This window comes from Ahaetulla prasina, chromosome 5, assembly GCF_028640845.1.
Source record: "Ahaetulla prasina isolate Xishuangbanna chromosome 5, ASM2864084v1, whole genome shotgun sequence".
NCBI lineage: Eukaryota > Metazoa > Chordata > Lepidosauria > Squamata > Colubridae > Ahaetulla > Ahaetulla prasina.
The window spans coordinates 31,020,896-31,041,284 of record NC_080543.1 but is presented as its reverse complement, the minus strand read 5'-3'; the positions used below and the strand labels follow the sequence as shown (position 1 = coordinate 31,041,284).

Sequence of the window (20,389 nt, the reverse complement as noted above, 5' to 3'; positions counted from 1 at the left end):
ATATTGATAGCTGACTACCTTTATTTCTGAAAACCAATAAACAAAATTGATAGTAATTGGCATGAGTCCAGAGAGATAGAAAAGCGTGGCAGACCAGTGTCAGCTCCATAAACTATACAGTTTAGAATTATGGATTAAAATGTACAAAATGCACAAAACCAGAATGCTTAGAAGAGACACAGTCTTTCAATGTCTTCTTTTATGAGGCTACTAAGAGTTAATTTATGGATGCGGGGGAAAAAAAAACGAGTACATCCCTTATGTGTAAGAGGATTATTGTAACTTCTACTTAGTGAAGATGTTGAGAACTGCAAGGAAGACAAAAGCAAAGATGTGAAATTGAGCCTGTTCCTCTATCAGAAATTAGTAAAGATAGGTTCAGATTGAGATGAGAAATTGGTGAATTGATGTCAGTTTTTTTCCACAGAAGTATGGATACTACATTCAAACGCATCACAAGTTAAGAACAGTGTTGTAAGTCATCAATGCTTTTTCATGGTAGTAAAAGAATGGGAATAACACCTTCTTTTCTCCAAAATAGATGCCTACGCATTTGATCACTGAGAAAATAGAAAATACACTTTCTCCAGTAAAAGAATACAAGAGCCATAGATATAAAGGGCAGAGGTGGTAGTACATGACTGGACACAATAGCATATCTCCAACAAAAAGTTGGAGACTAACATAGACTAAGTGTCTAAACACCTAGGAAATTAAATAATTGATTCCTCAAAGTCTGATATTTACAGAAAGATTGTTTGTATGTACAAAAAATGATCCCTTGATTATTGTGAAGTTTTACACAAATCCACTGGGCATGAATCTAGCGGGCATGCATGAAAAAAAAATATGAGGAAGGGTGACCTCTGGAGATTTGGTTTAGGAAAAAAGTGAACAACAATTTCAGAATTCGCTGGAAAAAAGTGGCTTTGTTGACTGTTGTGCTCATGATAAAAAGTTCAGGTAGTGAACATACCTGTTTGGTACAACTTTTAAATTACCCCATCTCAATGTGGAAAATTCTCACTACCAAAGTGAAAATCCTAAATACGGTTCTTGATGTCTTTAGACCTCAGTCATACATATCTATATAAAGTGATTGTTTTTGTTAAAATTTGGAAGTACAACTGAAGAATAAAAACTAGAGTGTTCTGGAATGCCAACAATCCATTTCTTGAAAACTATAGTATTTGCACATTAGATATGTTATTCAACCTATGTGCAATCTTTACTTAGCCACATATATCTGACAACTTGCTACTTTTATATTAAGATAATGGTAGCATAGAGCCTTTTATGCAATAACATCAGTCTTTCAAGCTTTCTTTCTAGTACTTTCTGGAACATTAAAGTGTATCTGATCACTTCCAGCAAAGGATTCTCAAACTTTCTCATACATATTTTCAATATTTAGAAGTTAGAAGTGTAGCTAAGGGCTTTTACCATAAATATGTTATGACTCAACTTGAAATATCATTTGCCATTCTCAAAATTTGTATGGATGTGTTACATACACACATGTTCACACCCACATTTATACATACTGTACACACACACACACACTCTTAGCTCTTTTTAGGGATGACACACTATTGCAAAGTACAATTTAGTTAAATAGAATAGGCTACACACTACACATTAACTACAAAAAGGAAGAGAGAGAGAGGGAGAGAGAGAGAGAGAGAGAGAGAATGAAAGAAAAAGAATGAATGAATGAATGAAAGAAAGAAAGAAAGAAAGAAAGAAAGAAAGAAAGAAAGAAAGAAAGAAAGAAAGAAAGTAAGTCAATATTTCATATCAATCATTCCAGGGAAGTTATATGGTCTAATTTTTGAACTAGTTTATATGGTATTAAAAGTCAATATGAGCTTTTTACCAAGGATACTGAGGTTGTAATAATTATGGATTCAGTGTGATGAGGGAAATGAAAGATGGAGCTGGTATCTATGTTAAATAGCTATTTGGTTAGAAAGAATTCTTTTTATAGAAAACATGAACAGAGTGCCATAGCACAGGAGAGATTATAACTGATACAGACAAGGTATGTTTGTAAATGTTTTGCAACAATATGCAAGAAGCAAACAATTATGTATTAAGCTTATTCCAGTATATAAAACATAAGCTCAACATACTGAATTAATAAAAATCTCCCTTATCAATTGACTCTTCTATTGGTACTCTGACTTCCCTATGAAATTCCTTGGTTCCAAATTTATTTTTTAACATCATTTAAGAAAGAACTTACAAATATATAATAATATCAACTGATAATAATGTTTAAAAATGCATAGATGATATTTTTTTTCTTATTTCAATATTTAAAAAATGGAATTCTCTTCGTGTCCAACGATAAACAATTACCCTACTCACCATTAGAGTTAATTCAACATTGTGCTGCAACAGTCAAAGTGGTGTAGAAATGGCAGCAGTCATTTATAATCTGCTTCTTACAGTTGGTATCAAGGACAATGATTAAAAACAATAATCCCATTCAGAAGATAGAATAGTCTATCCTGAGCCTTTTCCTCCATCTAGTTATTATTTTTTACAAAGATGATACTAATAAAATGGCAATTGGGACAGAATTTGGTCCAAGCAATGGGCACATTGCAAAATTCTTATTTCCCCCCAAATCCTGGCATAGTTGATTTCATGGAGGATTTACTGTATCCTAAGTGACTGTATTACAAGTCTTGAGCATTTACTGCATGCCTCTTACATAAAAAGAACAGGGGCTCTTGCTAATGGAAACAAGAAATAATCAGCCAATTAAAAAGAGAAAGTTTCTCCTGGAATATGGACAGCTTGTAATCAAAAAGAAAAGATCTTCCCTTCCCAAACTTTATAATTAAATCCAACACCATAGCTTCCAAATGTAGGAACTTGAGGCACTAGAGCTAGAAGTTTTTAAATTCTACCCATTGGAGGCAACCTCAAGCTTAAAAGAAGAATGCCATTCAGAAGTTCTTTGCATATTTATATTGGACTACTTCTGCTTTGTGGCTGCTTTTATTGTTGCTTAATCAGATAAATAGCACTTTTAGATAGTTTATGAAATTAAGTCCTTCTGTACAAGATTGTATTCAGAAGATAAGAAGCAACATATAAAACATAGTACTAGAAATCATATAGAAGCTCAAGACATGATTTCTTTACACATGAAATTGTAATTAAACTGGAGTCAAGTCTCCTAAATATGTGTGCCAAATGCACAAACTGTATTTCAACAGGAATAGGGTTCCATAGTATTTTAGACAAAGCTGAGAAAATCCATGCTAATCTAACAGATTTTAATTGCAATAACCCAGAGTTTAATGTACAGGCATTCGTGTAAATCAATTGTAGATTGTACCAGGCTAGAAACTGAGAGACCTATTCTTTAGGCACAAGGCCAGATGGGTGGTTTTGGGCCAGTCACTTTCTCTCAATCCTAGGAAGCTGGCAATAGCAAACCACTTCTAAAATCTTCCTAAGAAAACTGCAGAGACTTGTCCCAGGCAGTTGCCAAGAGTCAATGTTGACTTAAGGCACAAGGTCTGTTTGTGTCTATATAGGACATGGACAGGTTGCTGGGTAGGCTGAACGCCACCACATGTTTACTGGATCCGTGTCCCTCCTGGTTAGTACTGGCTACTCAGGAGGTGACATGAGGCTGGCTCCAGGGGATTACAAATGCTTCTTTGCGGGAGGGGGTCTTTCCCGCGGCCTTGAAAGAGGCGGTGGTGAGACCCCTCCTCAAGAAGCCTTCCCTGGACCCAGCTGTTTTAGGGAACTACCGGCCAGTCTCCAATCTTCGCTTTACGGCGAAGGTTGTAGAGAGTGTGGTGGCATGTCAGCTACCCCAGTACCTGGATGAAGCTGTCTATCTAGACCCATTCCAGTCCAGCTTCCGGCCCGGATACAGTACGGAGACAGCTTTGGTCGCACTGGTGGATGATCTCTGGAGGGCCAGGGATAGGGGTTACTCCTCTGCCCTGGTCCTATTAGACCTCTCAGCGGCTTTTGATACCATCGACCATGGTATCCTGCTGCGCCGGTTGGAGGGGTTGGGAGTGGGAGGCACCGTTTATCGGTGGTTCTCCTCCTACCTCTCTGATCGGACGCAGACGGTTTGACAGGGGGGCAGAGATCGACTCCAAGGTGCCTCATGTGTGGGGTGCCGCAGGGGTCGATTCTCTCACCCCTCCTGTCCAACATCTATATGAAGCCGCTGGGTGAGATCATCAGTGGCTTTGGGGTGAGATACCAACTGTACGCTGATGACACCCAGCTGTACTTTTCCACCCCGGGCCACCCCAGTGAAGCTGTCGAAGTGCTGTCCCGGTGTCTGGAAGCCGTACGGGTCTGGATGGGGAGGAACAGACTCAAACTTAATCCCTCCAAGATGGAGTGGCTGTGGATGCCGGCACCTCGGTACAGTCAGCTGCAGATGCGGCTGTCTGTCGGCGGTGAATCATTGGCCCTGATGGAGAAGGTACGCAACTTGGGCGTGCTCCTGGATGGTCGGTTGAAGACCATTTGGTGACCATCTCCAGGAGAGCTTTTTATCAGGTTCACCTGATTTGCCAGTTGCGCCCCTTCCTGGACCGGGATGCCCTATGCACGGTCACTCATGCTCGTTACCTCTCGCCTGACTACTGCAATGCTCTCTACATGGGGCTCCTTGAAGAGCACCCGGAGACTTCAGCTAGTTCAGAACGCGGCTGCGCTGGTTATTGAGGGAGCGCCTCGAGCTCCCACATAACACCTATCCTGCGCAGACTGCACTGGCTACCTGTTGTTTTCCGGGTGCGCTTCAAGGTATTGGTTACCACCTTTAAAGCGCTCCATGGCTTAGGACCGGGCTATCTACGGGACCGCCTACTGCCGGCTTCTATCTCCCATCGTCCGGTACGCTTCCACAGAGAGGGACTCCTCAGGGTGCCGTCAGCCAAACAGTGTCGACTGGCGGCCCCCAGGGGAGGGCCTTCTCTGTGGGAGCTCCGACCCTGTGGAACGAACTTAGGACCTTTCGCCGCGAACTTAAAACTTATTTATTTCGTATGGCTGGACTAGCCTGATTTTTATGTTTATTGGATGGGTTTTTAAAATTTTGTTATTTTACGGGGGAGTACGTTTTTTAACATTTTGGGCATTTAAATTAGTTTTTTAAGGGATGTTTTTAATTATTGTGTGTATTTATATTTTATCTGCCTGTTCACCGCCCTGAGTCCTTCGGGAGAAGGGCGGTATACAAATTAAAATATTATTATTATTATTATTATTATCTGTCTGTGCCTATAGATCACTACATTTTCCTCCTATTCTATACTCTACACAAGTAAGGATTCTTTCTTTGCCTCTGCAGAATATAATTTAAAACATTCTAGCCTTGACATTTTTTATGATAGTTCCAGTTATTATACAAGCTATATGATAGTTTAGCTCAATTCTACTTAAGGAAGGAATGTTCTATTTAAGGAAAACATTCTTCTGGATGAATATAATTTGCTATTTTTTAATTTCATAAGCCTATCAATACATTTAAACCACCTTATAGAAGGTCTCGGTTTCCTAGGTGTTAGGATTTCCTGCATGTTATTGTTTAGTATATAGGGATTACTCAAAACATCTTAAGTGGAATCTTCATCACAGCTTGTCAAAATTAGAAAGCTAGAAATTATTTATTATTTATTTATTTATTATTTATTATTTAAACTTATATACCGCCCTATCTCCCAAAGGACTCAGGGCGGTTTACAGGCATATAAAAACATCAATATACAAATTAAAATAATCATTAAAAGACTTATTTTAATGCCAATAATTAATAATACCAATTATTAAAAATATAAATATAAATATTAAAATCAATTTAAAACCCCTCTAAATTTAAAAGTCTAAGCCAGTCCTGCGCAGATGAATAGATGTGTTTTAAGCTCGCGGCGGAAGGTTCGGAGATCCGGAAGTTGACGAAGTCCTGGGGGGAGTTCGTTCCAGAGGGTGGGAGCCCCCACAGAGAAGGCCTTCCCCTGGGTGTCGCCAGACAGCACTGCCTGGCTGACGGCATCCTGAGGAGTCCCTCTCTGTGAGAGTGCACGGGTCGGTGAGAAGTATTCGGTAGCAGCAGGCGGTCCCGTAAGTAACCCGGCCCTATGCCATGGAGCGCTTTAAAGATAGTTACCAAAACCTTGAAGCGCACCCGGAAGGCCACAGGTAGCCAGTGCAGTCTGCGCAGGAGAGGTGTCACATGGGAGCCATGAGGGGCTCCCTCTATCACCCGCGCAGCCGCATTCTGAACTAACTGCAGCCTCCGGATGCCCTTCAAGGGAGCCCCATGTAGAGAGCATTGCAGTAATCCAGGCGAGACGTCACGAGGGCGTGAGTGACCGTGCATAGGCATCCCGGTCTAGAAAGGCGCAACTGGCACCAGGCGAACCTGGTAAAAGCTCTCCTGGAGACGGCCATCAAATGATCTTCTAGAGACAGCCGTTCATCAGGAGGCGCCCAAGTTGCACCCTCTCCATCGGGGCCAATGACTCGCCCCAACAGTCAGCCGCGGACTCAGCTGACTGTGCGGGCATCCACAGCCACTCTGTCTTGGAGGGATTGAGCTTGAGCCTGTTTCTCCCCATCCAGACCCGACGGCCTCCAGACACCGGGACAGCACTTGATAACCGTTGGGGTGGTCCGGTGTGGAAAAGTACAGCTGGGTGTCATCAGCGCGCAGCTGGTACCTCACACGAACCACTGATGATCTCACCCAGCGGCTTCATGTAGATGTTGAACAGAAGGCGAGAGGATCGATCCCGCGGCACCCCACAAGTGAGGCGCCTCGGGCCGACCTCTGCCCCTGTCAGCACCGACTGCGACCGGTCGGAGAGATAGGAGGCGAACCACCGATAAACGCTGCCTCCCACTCCCAATCCCTCCAACCCGCGCAGCAGGATACCATGGTCGGTGGTATCAAAAGCCGCTGAGACGTCTAATAGGACCAGGGCAGCGCAACAACCCCTATCCCTGTCCCTCCAGACATCAACCACCAACGCGACCAAAGCCGTCTCCGTGCTGTAACCGGGCGGAAGCGGACTGGAGCAGGTCTAGATAGACAGTTTCATCCAGGTGCAAGGGAAACTGATATGCCACCATACTCTCTACAACCTTAGCATGGCGGGTTGGAGACAGACGATAATTACCTAAAACAGCGGGTCAGGAAGGCTTCTTGAGGAGGGGCCTCACCACCGCCTCTTTCAAGGCGGCGGAAGACTCCTCCACCAAGAAGCGCTCGTAATCGCCTGGAGCCAGCCTCGTGTCACCTCCAAGCAATGGGCACATTGCAAAATTCTTATTTCCCCCCAAATCCTGGCATAGTTGATTTCATGGAGGATTTACTGTATCCTAAGTGACTGTATTACAAGTCTTGAGCATTTACTGCATGCCTCTTACATAAAAAGAACAGGGGCTCTTGCTAATGGAAACAAGAAATAATCAGCCAATTAAAGAGAAAGTTTCTCCTGGAATATGGACAGCTTGTAATCAAAAGAAAAGATCTTCCTTCCCAAACTTTATAATTAAATCCAACACCATAGCTTCCAAATGTAGGAACTTGAGGCACTAGAGCTAGAAGTTTTTAAATTCTACCCATTGGAGGCAACCTCAAGCTTAAAAGAAGAATGCCATTCAGAAGTTCTTTGCATATTTATATTGGACTACTTCTGCTTTGTGGCTGCTTTTATTGTTGCTTAATCAGATAAATAGCACTTTTAGATAGTTTATGAAATTAAGTCCTTCTGTACAAGATTGTATTCAGAAGATAAGAAGCAACATATAAAACATAGTACTAGAAATCATATAGAAGCTCAAGACATGATTTCTTTACACATGAAATTGTAATTAAACTGAGTCAAGTCTCCTAAATATGTGTGCCAAATGCACAAACTGTATTTCAACAGGAATAGGGTTCCATAGTATTTTAGACAAAGCTGAGAAAATCCATGCTAATCTAACAGATTTTAATTGCAATAACCCAGAGTTTAATGTACAGGCATTCGTGTAAATCAATTGTAGATTGTACCAGGCTAGAAACTGAGAGACCTATTCTTTAGGCACAAGGCCAGATGGGTGGTTTTGGGCCAGTCACTTTCTCTCAATCCTAGGAAGCTGGCAATAGCAAACCACTTCTAAAATCTTCCTAAGAAAACTGCAGAGACTTGTCCCAGGCAGTTGCCAAGAGTCAATGTTGACTTAAGGCACAAGGTCTGTTTGTGTCTATATAGGACATGGACAGGTTGCTGGGTAGGCTGAACGCCACCACATGTTTACTGGATCCGTGTCCCTCCTGGTTAGTACTGGCTACTCAGGAGGTGACATGAGGCTGGCTCCAGGGGATTACAAATGCTTCTTTGCGGGAGGGGGTCTTTCCCGCGGCCTTGAAAGAGGCGGTGGTGAGACCCTCCTCAAGAAGCCTTCCTGGACCCAGCTGTTTTAGGGAACTATCGCCAGTCTCCAATCTTCGCCACGGCGAAGGTTGTAGAGAGTGTGGTGGCATGTCAGCTACCCCAGTACCTGGATGAAGCTGTCTATCTAGACCTTCCAGTCCGCTTCCGCCCGGATACAGTACGGAGACAGCTTTGGTCGCACTGGTGGATGATCTCTGGAGGGCCAGGATAGGGGTTACCCTCTGCCCTGGTCCTATTAGACCTCTCAGCGGCTTTTGATACCATCGACCATGGTATCCTGCTGCGCCGGTTGGAGGGGTTGGGAGTGGAGGCACCGCTTATCGGTGGTTCTCCTCCTACCTCTCTGATCGGACGCAGACGGTGTTGACAGGGGGCAGAGATCGACCCAAGGTGCCTCATGTGGGTGCCGCAGGGGTCGATTCTCTCACCCTCCTGTTCAACATCTATATGAAGCCGCTGGGTGAGATCATCAGTGGCTTTGGGGTGAGATACCAACTGTACGCTGATGACACCCAGCTGTACTTTTCCACCCCGGCCACCCCAGTGAAGCTGTCAAGTGCTGTCCCGGTGTCTGGAAGCCGTGACGGGTCTGGATGGGGAGGAACAGGCTCAAACTTAATCCTCCAAGACGGAGTGGCTGTGGATGCCGGCACTCGGTACAGTCAGCTGCAGATGCGGCTGTCTGTCGGGGTGAATCATTGGCCCGATGGAGAAGGTACGCAACTTGGGCGTGCTCCTGGATGGTCGGTTGTCCTTGAAGACCATTTGGTGACCGCTCCAGGAGAGCATTTTATCAGGTTCGCCTGATCCGCCAGTTGCGCCCCTTCCTGGACCGGGATGCCTTATGCACAGTCACTCATGCTCGCTACCTCTCGCCTGACTACTGCAATGCTCTCACATGGGGCTACTCTTGAAGAGCACCCGGAGACTTCAGCTAGTTCAGAACGCGCTCTTGCGGGTTATTGAGGGAGCGCCTCGAGCTCCCACATAACACCTATCCTGCGCAGACTGCACTGGCTACCTGTTGTTTTCCGGTGCGCTTCAAGGTATTGGTTACCACCTTTAAAGCGCCCATGGCTTAGGACCGGCTATCTACGGGACCGCCTACTGCCGGCTTCTATCTCCCATCGTCCGCACGCTCCCACAGAGAGGACTCCTCAGGGTGCCGTCAGCCAAACAGTGTCGACTGGCGGCCCCAGGGGAGGGCCTTCTGTGGGAGCTCGACCCTGTGGAACGAACTTCCTCGGACTACAATTACCTGACCTTAGGACCTTCGCATGAACTTAAAACTTATTTATTTCGTATGGCTGGACTAGCCTGATTTTTATGTTTATTGGATGGGTTTTTAAAATTTTGTTATTTTACGGGGGAGTACGTTTTTTAACATTTTGGGCATTTAAATTAGTTTTTTAAGGGATGTTTTTAATTATTGTGTGTATTTATATTTTATCTGCCTGTTCACCGCCCTGAGTCCTTCGGGAGAAGGGCGGTATACAAATTAAAATATTATTATTATTATTATTATTATTATCTGTCTGTGCCTATAGATCACTACATTTTCCTCCTATTCTATACTCTACACAAGTAAGGATTCTTTCTTTGCCTCTGCAGAATATAATTTAAAACATTCTAGCCTTGACATTTTTTATGATAGTTCCAGTTATTATACAAGCTATATGATAGTTTAGCTCAATTCTACTTAAGGAAGGAATGTTCTATTTAAGGAAAACATTCTTCTGGATGAATATAATTTGCTATTTTTTAATTTCATAAGCCTATCAATACATTTAAACCACCTTATAGAAGGTCTCGGTTTCCTAGGTGTTAGGATTTCCTGCATGTTATTGTTTAGTATATAGGGATTACTCAAAACATCTTAAGTGGAATCTTCATCACAGCTTGTCAAAATTAGAAAGCTAGAAATTATAAAACATTACACTATAATTCTAAATCCACTTAATTGTCTGAACCTGTTCTTTGAGGAATATCTGTTAGTTTAAGTCTACTGCAAGTTTGGGCACTGGTTTCTAGTTTCACAGTAGCTTGGAAGTGATCATCATCATCATCATGTATTGAAGTGATCAAGAAGTAGGTAATACTGCAAAATATCAAAATTAGGGAAAAATCTTATCCCAAATATTGAAATAAAAATACAGAGTTCTCCTTTTCAATACCCTTTCATAGATCCATTTATGATACCAATGACAAATTTCATGGCCAGTTGAAATTGTCATTGGACAGAGCCATTTGGTTGAGCTGTGTGGTCATAGAAATTGAATAAATAAAATAAAAATAGACATCAGGGAAGGAATGGTGATAAAGAGTTGCCTGGAGGGAAACTGTTGAATCTGGAAATCTTATCTAACATTAAAATTTTGCCCTTAAAGTGCCTCCATCTGGATACAATAAAGTTAATTCCAAAATAAAGATCTTTAACTTATTCCAGGCACAGTAGTACTAAGAAGGGAGATAACTGTTAAAGATCAATAATTTATTATTGCATATCAGCCACGGCCAGCTGGGGACTGGGCTGCTTTCTCAGGAATAAAATTGAACAAAAGAAATTCTCTTGCTGAATGATTCTGAATAGACTGAGGAAAATGGGGACCAGAAGATTGAAGGTAAAAGGAAGTAAGATTTGATAATTCTTTTTTAAAAAACATTCTGTGAAAGGCAGCAGACTGAAAAATGAACTAGGGCTGCTCTGTGGATGTTTGTAGAATTTTGCAAAGAATTTAGGTAAATATGGGTCAGCCATGGAAGTTCAATGTTATGATAAAGAAAGAAGCCTCATTTGTCTCTTGCACTTGATCTTTGGAAATATATTCTTTTGACTATAACGATATATTTAGTTATCCTGGATAGTAACTTATGGTAACCAAGCTGATTTAAACCATTTTGTACAGAGCACTACTTATGGGGAAGACTTTTTCCCCCAAAATGAAGAATGATCATTTTTAAAAAAGAAATTCATTTGAAGAAATTATTTGTATTTAGTAGTTGGGGCTTTTAATTTTGGCTTCATTTAACTACTTGGACATTATTAATCACTCTCTTACTTTCCTCCTTTTCTACAAGCAGAGCAAATGGCTAACAATAGTCTCCTGTGGCTTGTTTCCAGTCTAAAGAATTAAGAGTTTTCTAAATTATGTGAAGATTTCCTTGCACAATTGATGTGAGGAACTTACACAGCAAAGATGAGTTTGGAAAAGGTGGAACTAAGAAGAGGACAATCTGGGATAAGGCTATTGAATGCAGATAAAGGCTTTGAAAAGAACACACAAGAGTTGAGACTGCCACTGCTAGTTGAAAGAGAGAGATGAAACGAGTCTATGGCTTGATTGCATAATGGTTTTATGCACACCTACATATTTCCATGGTTGATATTTGTCCTGCCCATATCTCTGTTATTCAGAAACAAATTTCAACGTAGTATGTTGCTGCATTAAAAATACATTTTGCATATTATTTAATAAATAATCAGTTCAATATTAACATAAAAAGGGGTTATTCTAACATTACTAAATTATTGTTACATAATACAATAGTTTTATGGAAAATTTATCTTTTATAATTGCAAGTTAGTATAATTAGTTGCCAGAAAAACTACTGAAAATCATTTCTAAAATTCAGGGATTAGAAAATGAAAAATGTGTTAATAATCAATTCAGTATAATTGTCCAAACTGAGATACTGATTTACAGAGTTAGCTATCAGATACTGCTACTAGGTATTGATCTTTCTATCTGTAATTTATCAATAAAAACTTGCCTCTTGAAATGAACAGTCTGGGAAGGAACTTAGAAGCTAAAACTGGAACAGAAAATTATGAAGTCTTTGTTAATATTAAATAAGACATTGAAATGGATTTATGTTTTAAATTGGCCATATTTTCTTAGCCAGCGATACTATTGTATAGTCCTTGAAATCTTAACACCATTTACCAGATTTTAAAGATCATTTAACTATGAAAAGATTATTTGCAACTGAAATGCTAACATTTTAAAGTTATTTTAGTTAATTTACATGCATGTCAATTATATCTAAATAGCAAAAAGTTGGGATTCTTGCAAAAAACTAGGAAACCCCTACAGTGTTTTCCCAGATGCAAAGCAGAAAAAAGGGAACCTATGAGATAACAATAGCAATTAGGGGACTTTGCAGTAGGTCTCCAACAGAAATCCTGGACAAGGGACGTACAAGATTAATACTTATCACATTAGTAACTGTTGGAACATGAGGCAGATAGTACTAGCTGCCATAGTTGTGGTAGGATGGAAATGGGGGCTTGGGAAACACTGGTTAGACATGATGTGGGGAATCCCAGGACCACAGAAGAAATGCTGGTAAGAAAAGGAGTTAAACCCATTTGGGAGAAAATTAGAGGCTGAGTAACAATACCAGCTGTGCGTTTTGTGGAATTTAGTCAGCTGAAGATTTTTTGATGTAGCCATTCACAACTGGTTCTTGGTACTGAAACTAAGAAGCTAAGAAGAAAAAGACAACTAATCCATCATATTCTACTTATGTAGTTGTCTGTGGAGATTCTCAGTCATCTAGGTGACAGTTGTGTCAGAATTGCTTTTTTCAAAAGGCAACTGGATTGTTTTCAAAAAGCAACTGGATGGTGGTGGTGGGGGAATGAAAGGATAAGTTCTATCCATCCAGTCTCAACTGTCAGTACCTATCTTTTCATCAACCCCTCCCATCACAACTGATGAAGTTTCTTGAATGAGAAATGAAATGTTTTGTTCTTCCTCCTCAAGGAAAAAAACACTCCAGTTGCTTTTTTTGGGGGAAAAAATACCACTTCTGAGACATACTTACATCGTTAGGAAATAAAAAATAATGCCCTAAAGTCTGGTCATTTCACATAAAGCTATCAGTCTTGTGCTAGTTCTATTCTATTCCATTTTTATATTCCCACATAAATGTTCAAATATCCTTGAAGTTTGGGTAGATGAAGGTGGGTGAGAAAGAATTAGAAGAGCATAAAAATTAGTACTCCAGCCTGGATCATGACCTCACATTCATCTTTTCTTATTTCCTTGTCCTGGTTATTTTTTAAGTGAGTGAGAAAGAAACAAATCAGTAATTATGGAAAAGGAGAAAAATAGTTAACTGTCTAATTCTCATGGATACAGAAGGAAAATCCTGGGGGATGGGATAGAATGGGTATTTCCTCCAATAGGAAGGTGCAACTTCATATTGCAAATTGAAAGAAAATGCTGCAAAATTGTTTTCTGGGGAAGGAACTCAACCAAATGATAAATCATCTCTGTTTCTCACATCATTTTGGATACTGTAATGATCTTGGGAGCCCAGGAGAAGACATATTGCCCAAAGAATGGGCAGATAAAAGGAAGCTTAGCTCATAGCTGCAGTGTGAGAAGAACGAGAGATTCAGAAGGGGCCCTCATTAAGATACTGGCTATAATGGTGACGGCAGGAGAATTGTACTTTCAGACTTCTGTTAGTGTAGTTTTACAATAGCGTAGAATTAGTTTATATGGCCATGATTTCCATCTGCTGTACCTGATAATTACAGCAATCTTGCAATAACAGAGTTGTTAATGCTTGGAACTCATTACCTGACTCCATAGTCTCTACTCAAAATCCCAAAATCTTCAACCAAAAACTGTCTACTATTGACCTCACCCCATCTCTTTGGCTGATCTTACAAGGTCTGTCACATACCATTATGGGTACACATATGGAAGCAACCTATTTTTAAGCTAAAAGGATAATGGAGGGTTAAAAATCATGGTGGCTGAATTGTGTATTTAAATAAAATATAAGAAATAAATTTTTACTACTTTTTAATACTGTTATTGTCTTACTATATTTGCCTTCCTATAATTAATATGTAATTACAGCTCTGCTAGCAACTTGGAAAGAAACAAAACATTTAAAGGTTTTGTATGAAAAAATGTTTAAATGATTTTAAAGTGTTAATGATGAGATTGGTCTATCTATAATTATAATATGTAGCAATTTTATTTATGCTTAATGCAATACATGTATAATGACTATAATGAGTAGTGACCAGATTCAACAGAACATACCACATTAATCAATATCTTAAATAGCAACTGTACCAAATTCTATAGGCCACAAAACTTTTCTAAAAGATAGGAAAACTTTCTTTTTGCCAAAAATTGAATTTTTAGATCAAGTTTTCTAATTAGATCTGTAATAACAATAATTTTTGATACCTGCAAGATTATCAATCTCCTTCTCTTGCAACAGACTGACAGCATCGTCATCCCCTTCTAGCATGAGTTCAGTTTCAGCATTTTGGTTGACAACAGCTTGACTTCGAAAAGTTTTCTTTGATTTTACCACATCTTCTTCAGTTCCTATAAAATAAACATTGTTTTCATTCGACATTTCCATTTAGTTTGAACGTCTATTAAATGTTTTCAAATACAACATTAATGGAATTAATTTGTACTTCAAAATATATTTTCAAACCTTTACAAAAAACAGATGTCATGTTTTAGACAAAGACAGGTTAGGATTATTGGGTTAATATTATGTAAACTTCAAAATAAAAGATAAATTCAACCAAATGACGAGTGTATTTCTAGTAAATGTGCCTTATCAGGTTGTTATAATGGACAGTTAGTGTAATACTTTTATTTTTTTTATGATTATAAGGCACATTTACTAGAAATACACTCGTCATTTGGTTGAATTTGGTCAATGTGCAGTTTAACGATTTGTATAAATCTTCTTGAAATTAATTTTGTTTTACAATATGAAATAAACAATTTTTAAAGAATTGCTCGAGTCCTTTAGTATGATTGAAACTGCAGTTTTTTTGTCATTCTCCATCATTTAGTTTGCCAAAATGTAATAAACATTTATCTAAATGAAAGTGTGAGAAACTGAAAGCTGCCCTTCAATCAATGTATCCTTTATAAATTAGAATTCCATTTATCAAAATTACAGCAAGAACTATAATGTCACAGGGGGCTGGCTCATTATAAAGGCTTATAAACACTGTTCTTACAAAGGAATGGTTTACTACCTAACAAACCAAACATTGATTGGGCACAGAATTTATTTGAGATCATTTATCTTCAGAAAACATGCTATACTGAATGGACTTTTTGGCCTCACTATACATTCATCAAAAAAATTAACAAGCAGCTTCTATAAACCACTGTATTACCTTGTATCCTGAAATACACAATATGTTCTGAGCAGATTTGTTACAGATATTCTAGTAATATAATTCTAAAGAGGTATATAAACATTCTCAGATCAATATTTTTCTCCTTCAATACAGAAGGGTACAGAATCAGTTTAAAAATGCATTTGCTTTGAATTATGCATAGCTAATAATACTAACACTGAACATGATATAATAAAGGCCAACATTATTATGACTATTTAGCATTTTTATAATTAAGCATTCAAATTAAAAATTGATATTACTTTTGGTGAAGATAATCTCTGTGTGATGAGGCAACCAATAAATAAATAAATATGTATATGCATATGTATATATGTATATTGTCATTAATATTTTATGATGGGATACTGCTAATAATAAGGTTCCTTGATTATGATCAATTGTACTAGCATTGTAAGGTTTTTGGACCTTTATTTTTATTTCATTAAACATTGGCCAGGATCCTAATTGCATTTTGGAATATTGATTGGGTTTGTCTACTCTTATTTTTCATTTTATTTATTTTTAGTTTTTAAATTATTTTTATAGAAATTTATTTTTATAGAAATTAAATAATAATAATAATAATAATTATATTATTATTATTATTATTATTATTATTATTATTATTATTATTATTATTATTATTATTATTATTAAATATATCAAGAATCTTGACTATTCAATATTCAAATTGGATAACCTCTTGCAAATTCCTATTATACTTAGTAACAGAAATAGCACACTTTAAATAAAATAAAACCACTATATGAATAATGTTAGTTAAATGTACGTTTAAATGTTGAAAAATATATCAAATAATAAGCAATGTTATCTAATTGATATAAGGTAGTCAGCATTAATTAACACATTAACAAGCCTTGGGATTTATAAAATAATTTATTATTTTACAACTTCATTCTAATAAATGGCATAAATACTTCTACAATTCTGTTTTATATATAAAGTGCAGTTATTGTGTTCCACATTCAATATTTAATCAAAAATATTTTAAGCACATCATATTTTGTACTATAGGCTTGCCTTCTGAATTTTAATATTAATGGCAGTATTTTGGTAATTTTTTATTTCAGGCCACAAGCCAAGTAACTAATCAAAAAGATAAAATAAGAGATAAAATATCTTTTTTTTTCTGTTTTTAGAATTTAGACTGTCACAGATAAAGGAAAAAAATATCACTTATATTTTCATTCTAAATCCGGTACACTTAAATTATTGCAAATGCAGATTCATTTTAATTTACTCTGCCTTAAAATCTGATCTGTATTCTTTTTTAGGAACTCAGGACATTCAAATGTCTTTTAAATACATGAATTTAAGGGAAATCCCCAAAATATTATTATTATTATTATTATTTGTATGTAGCAACAAAGACATTTCTTGGTCTTCTGGAAAATTGCATGCAACCTTAGATATATTTGTATTCTTTTTCCCTTGCCCTACCCTTGCCTTCTTTAAACATTTTAAATTTCCAAAATAACAATATATGGTTTTCTAATGTTTTGGTATCAGACATAATGGAATATAATATAATGGAGGACCTGTGTACTATACGAGTCAAAAAAAGGGCTCTGAAAATATTTACAGACCCCTTACATTCTAGACATAAATTGTTTCAACTCCTACCCTCAAAACAACACTATAGAGCACTGCACACCAGAACAACTAGACACAAGAACAGTTTTTCCCCGAACGCCATCATTCTGCTAAACAAAAATTCCCTCAACACTGTCAAACTATTCATTAAGGCTGCACTACTATTAATCTTCTCATCATTCCCATCACCCATCTCCTTCCATTTATGACTGTATGACTGTAATTTTGTTGCTGGTATCCTTATGATTTATATTGATATTGTTTCCTGATTGCTTATTTGTACCCTATGACTATCATTAAGTGTTGTACCTTAGAATTGTTGATGTTTCTTTTATGTACACTGAGAGCATTTGCACCAAGACAAATTCCTTGTGTGTCCAATCACACTCGGCCAATAAAAAAATCTATTCTATTCTATTCTATACAACAACACTATACTACCATTGCCATGAATAATTAAGGTTTATGCCACATTGACCTCACCAAATTTTATCAATCTTTATTATGTTATTTGCTGAAGACTACAACTATATTAATTCAGCATAAATGTATATATACTCAGATATGTATATATTCTAAATGATAGGTACAGTAAAAGACAGAAAAATAATGGATGAAAATGTACCATAGAATGGATCAAAATTAGTTGATTAGGAAATAATAGCAATAATAAGATACACAAGATATGTTTCAAATTGCTGCATATCTTGTACTAAATATATTAACAGAATTAGCCCTAATGGTTTGGACCATGGAAGATTTTTTTAAAATATATATTTCCATACCTTGGCTTATGATTTAAAGACACTTAAGACACTCACTTGGATCAAAAGGAAGAGTATATATTCTACTGATAAAATAAAATAAAAGGGACGTGGTGGCTCAGGGGCTAGGATGTTGAGCTTGTCGATCAAAAGGTCGGCAGCTCAGCGGTTCGAATCCCTAGTGCTGCCGTGTAACGGGGTGAGCTCCGTTACTTGTCCCTGCTTCTGCCAAACTAGCAGTTTCAAAAGCACGTAAAAATGCAAGTAGAAAAAATAGGGACCACCTTTGGTGGGAAGGTAACAGCGCCGTGCGCCTTTGGCATTGAGTCTTGCCGGCCACATGACCACGGAGACGTCTTCAGACAGCGCTGGCTCTTCGGCTTTGAAACGGAGATGAGCACCATCCCCTAGAGTCGGCAATGACTAGCACATATGTGTGAGGGGAACCTTTACCTTTACCTTACTGATAAAATGCATTGGGTATGAACTCACATAATCATTCACTTTCATGGCACATTTGTCAGTTATGAAGTTTAGTTGGTTATATGCACCATATACCTTCCAACTTTTTAAAAAAATGAAAAGTATAGTTTTATATAATTAATCAGGAAGAAGATCACTATTAGTTTTTAAATAAAATAATAAGAATAAAAAGAATAATTGAATAATTCTGATACATTGAAATAAAAGTTAGTAGGTAGAGCATAATATTAGATTTATGGGCCACCCATCTTGTCTAGACGTGACTTAAAAGTATGTCAATTAGTAAACCAAAACTCTTATGAAACCAAACAAAACTGGCCATTTATTCAATTTAATAAGAAGTCTTTCCTTTGTGTGTGTATGTGTCTGCATTTTCCCCTCCTCTTTTTCTTTCTAGGCACACATTTCATAAAGCACGAGAAAACAACCATTAAATAGAAAAACATATTTAAAAAAAAAAAAAGCATTTGACACATCAACATTGATTTGGGTAACATCCATATTTTCTTCTCAAATGTCACTTAAACTTGTAAATTCTCATTTAGATTCTTCAGGTCACAGCTGGTTCTAGGTATGCAAGCTAAACATCAAAGATTACTTGCTGGGTCTATAGCTATTAGAAGTCAGTTCAAGGCTACTTGAATAAATGCACAGACAGTATGTGGCTGATTTTAGACACGAGCAGACTGAAGAGCAAAAACATAAAAAATAAAAAAAATTCACATTGAAATCTAAGTCAAACACACAATTCAGTTCAAACAAACTACTCAACATCATAACTCATTAACATCTATTTGACTTTAAAGTCACTAATTTCATTTTAAAGGTAAAGTGGAAATAAAAGTACAGTTAGTTTAGAAGCTGTGATACTAACCAAAAGAGAATTCTGCTTCTTTCAAAATTTATTCCACAGCTTACTTCAGTAAATTATAGATAAGGCAATTTATGCAGTGATTTTTCTTTCATCTTTGAAGAGGGCTGGCAGAATGGAAAGTTAACTCATTTTAGTGTTACCTAAATGTACTGACAGGAAATTCTAATGTTTCCAAACATCTGGAAATCAGCTTCATGGGGTGATTTCTTTTCTTAAAGAATGCTTTTTCTCATATTTTACAGCTTTGTGTGGCTTCTAGAAGTGTGTCAACATAACTAAAGTTTGTCCCATTAACAATAAAACAATGCGCTCAAGTAAAAAACGTATTTTACACAATAAAAATGTAAGGTGAAACTTTCCTCTTTCTTCTTTCTGAAACTACTTAGTCAGTGTGCAACTTTTATTATTATTGTCTTAAGTTCTTAAATAATCATAAGTAGTCTTTTTAAAAAATACCATTATTTCACTACCCGATAAAGCAGGGGTGAAATGCTCCCGGTTAGGTAGCGATGGCAGCTGCTGGTTCGGAGGACCGGTAGCAAAAATCCCTGGCCCCGCCCCCTGCCTCTGCTGAGCCGCACCATCAGCAGAGGTTTTTTTTTTTTTACTTTTAAAAGTTTTTCTTCAGCCGAAACATGCCTTTAAAAGTAAAAAAAAAAACCTCTGATGATCGCGGGGCTGAGCAGAGATCATCAAAACCCTTTAAAAGTTTTTTTTAAAAAAACCCTCTTCAGCCGAAGGGGAAAAAAAGGAAAAGGGGGGGGGCTTTAAAAGGCTCCTCTGGCCATCCCAGCTGAGTTCCTCATCACCAGAACCTTAAAAAACATGTTTTCTACATGTTAAAACAATTATTTTAAGAGGTTCTGGGCTGCTATGAGCTGAGATCGTCAGAGGAGCTGACTTTAAAATTTTTTTTCCTCTGGCAATCCCAGAGGAGTTTCCTGATCCTAGAAGGCTTTTAAAATCACTTTTTAACAGCCCCCACTTACAAGAGCCCCCACCCAATGCCTCCTCCTCACTTACCTATAATTAC

General features: G+C 38.0%; 2 protein-coding genes across 4 annotated transcripts in view; one reads left to right on the top strand and one right to left on the bottom strand.

Annotated features, from left to right (window-relative positions):
• NBEA (neurobeachin) overlaps positions 1-20,389 on the bottom strand; it is a 417,781-nt gene that overhangs the window by 172,974 nt on the left and 224,418 nt on the right. For all 3 annotated transcript variants that reach the window (XM_058184768.1, XM_058184769.1, XM_058184770.1), the window contains one exon: positions 14,654-14,797. In XM_058184768.1, the coding sequence (XP_058040751.1) occupies positions 14,654-14,797 (144 nt within the window). The remainder of the gene's footprint in view (positions 1-14,653; positions 14,798-20,389) is intronic.
• The window catches only part of MAB21L1 (mab-21 like 1), a 39,366-nt gene that overhangs the window by 14,425 nt on the left and 4,552 nt on the right, over positions 1-20,389 (top strand). The window lies entirely within an intron of this gene.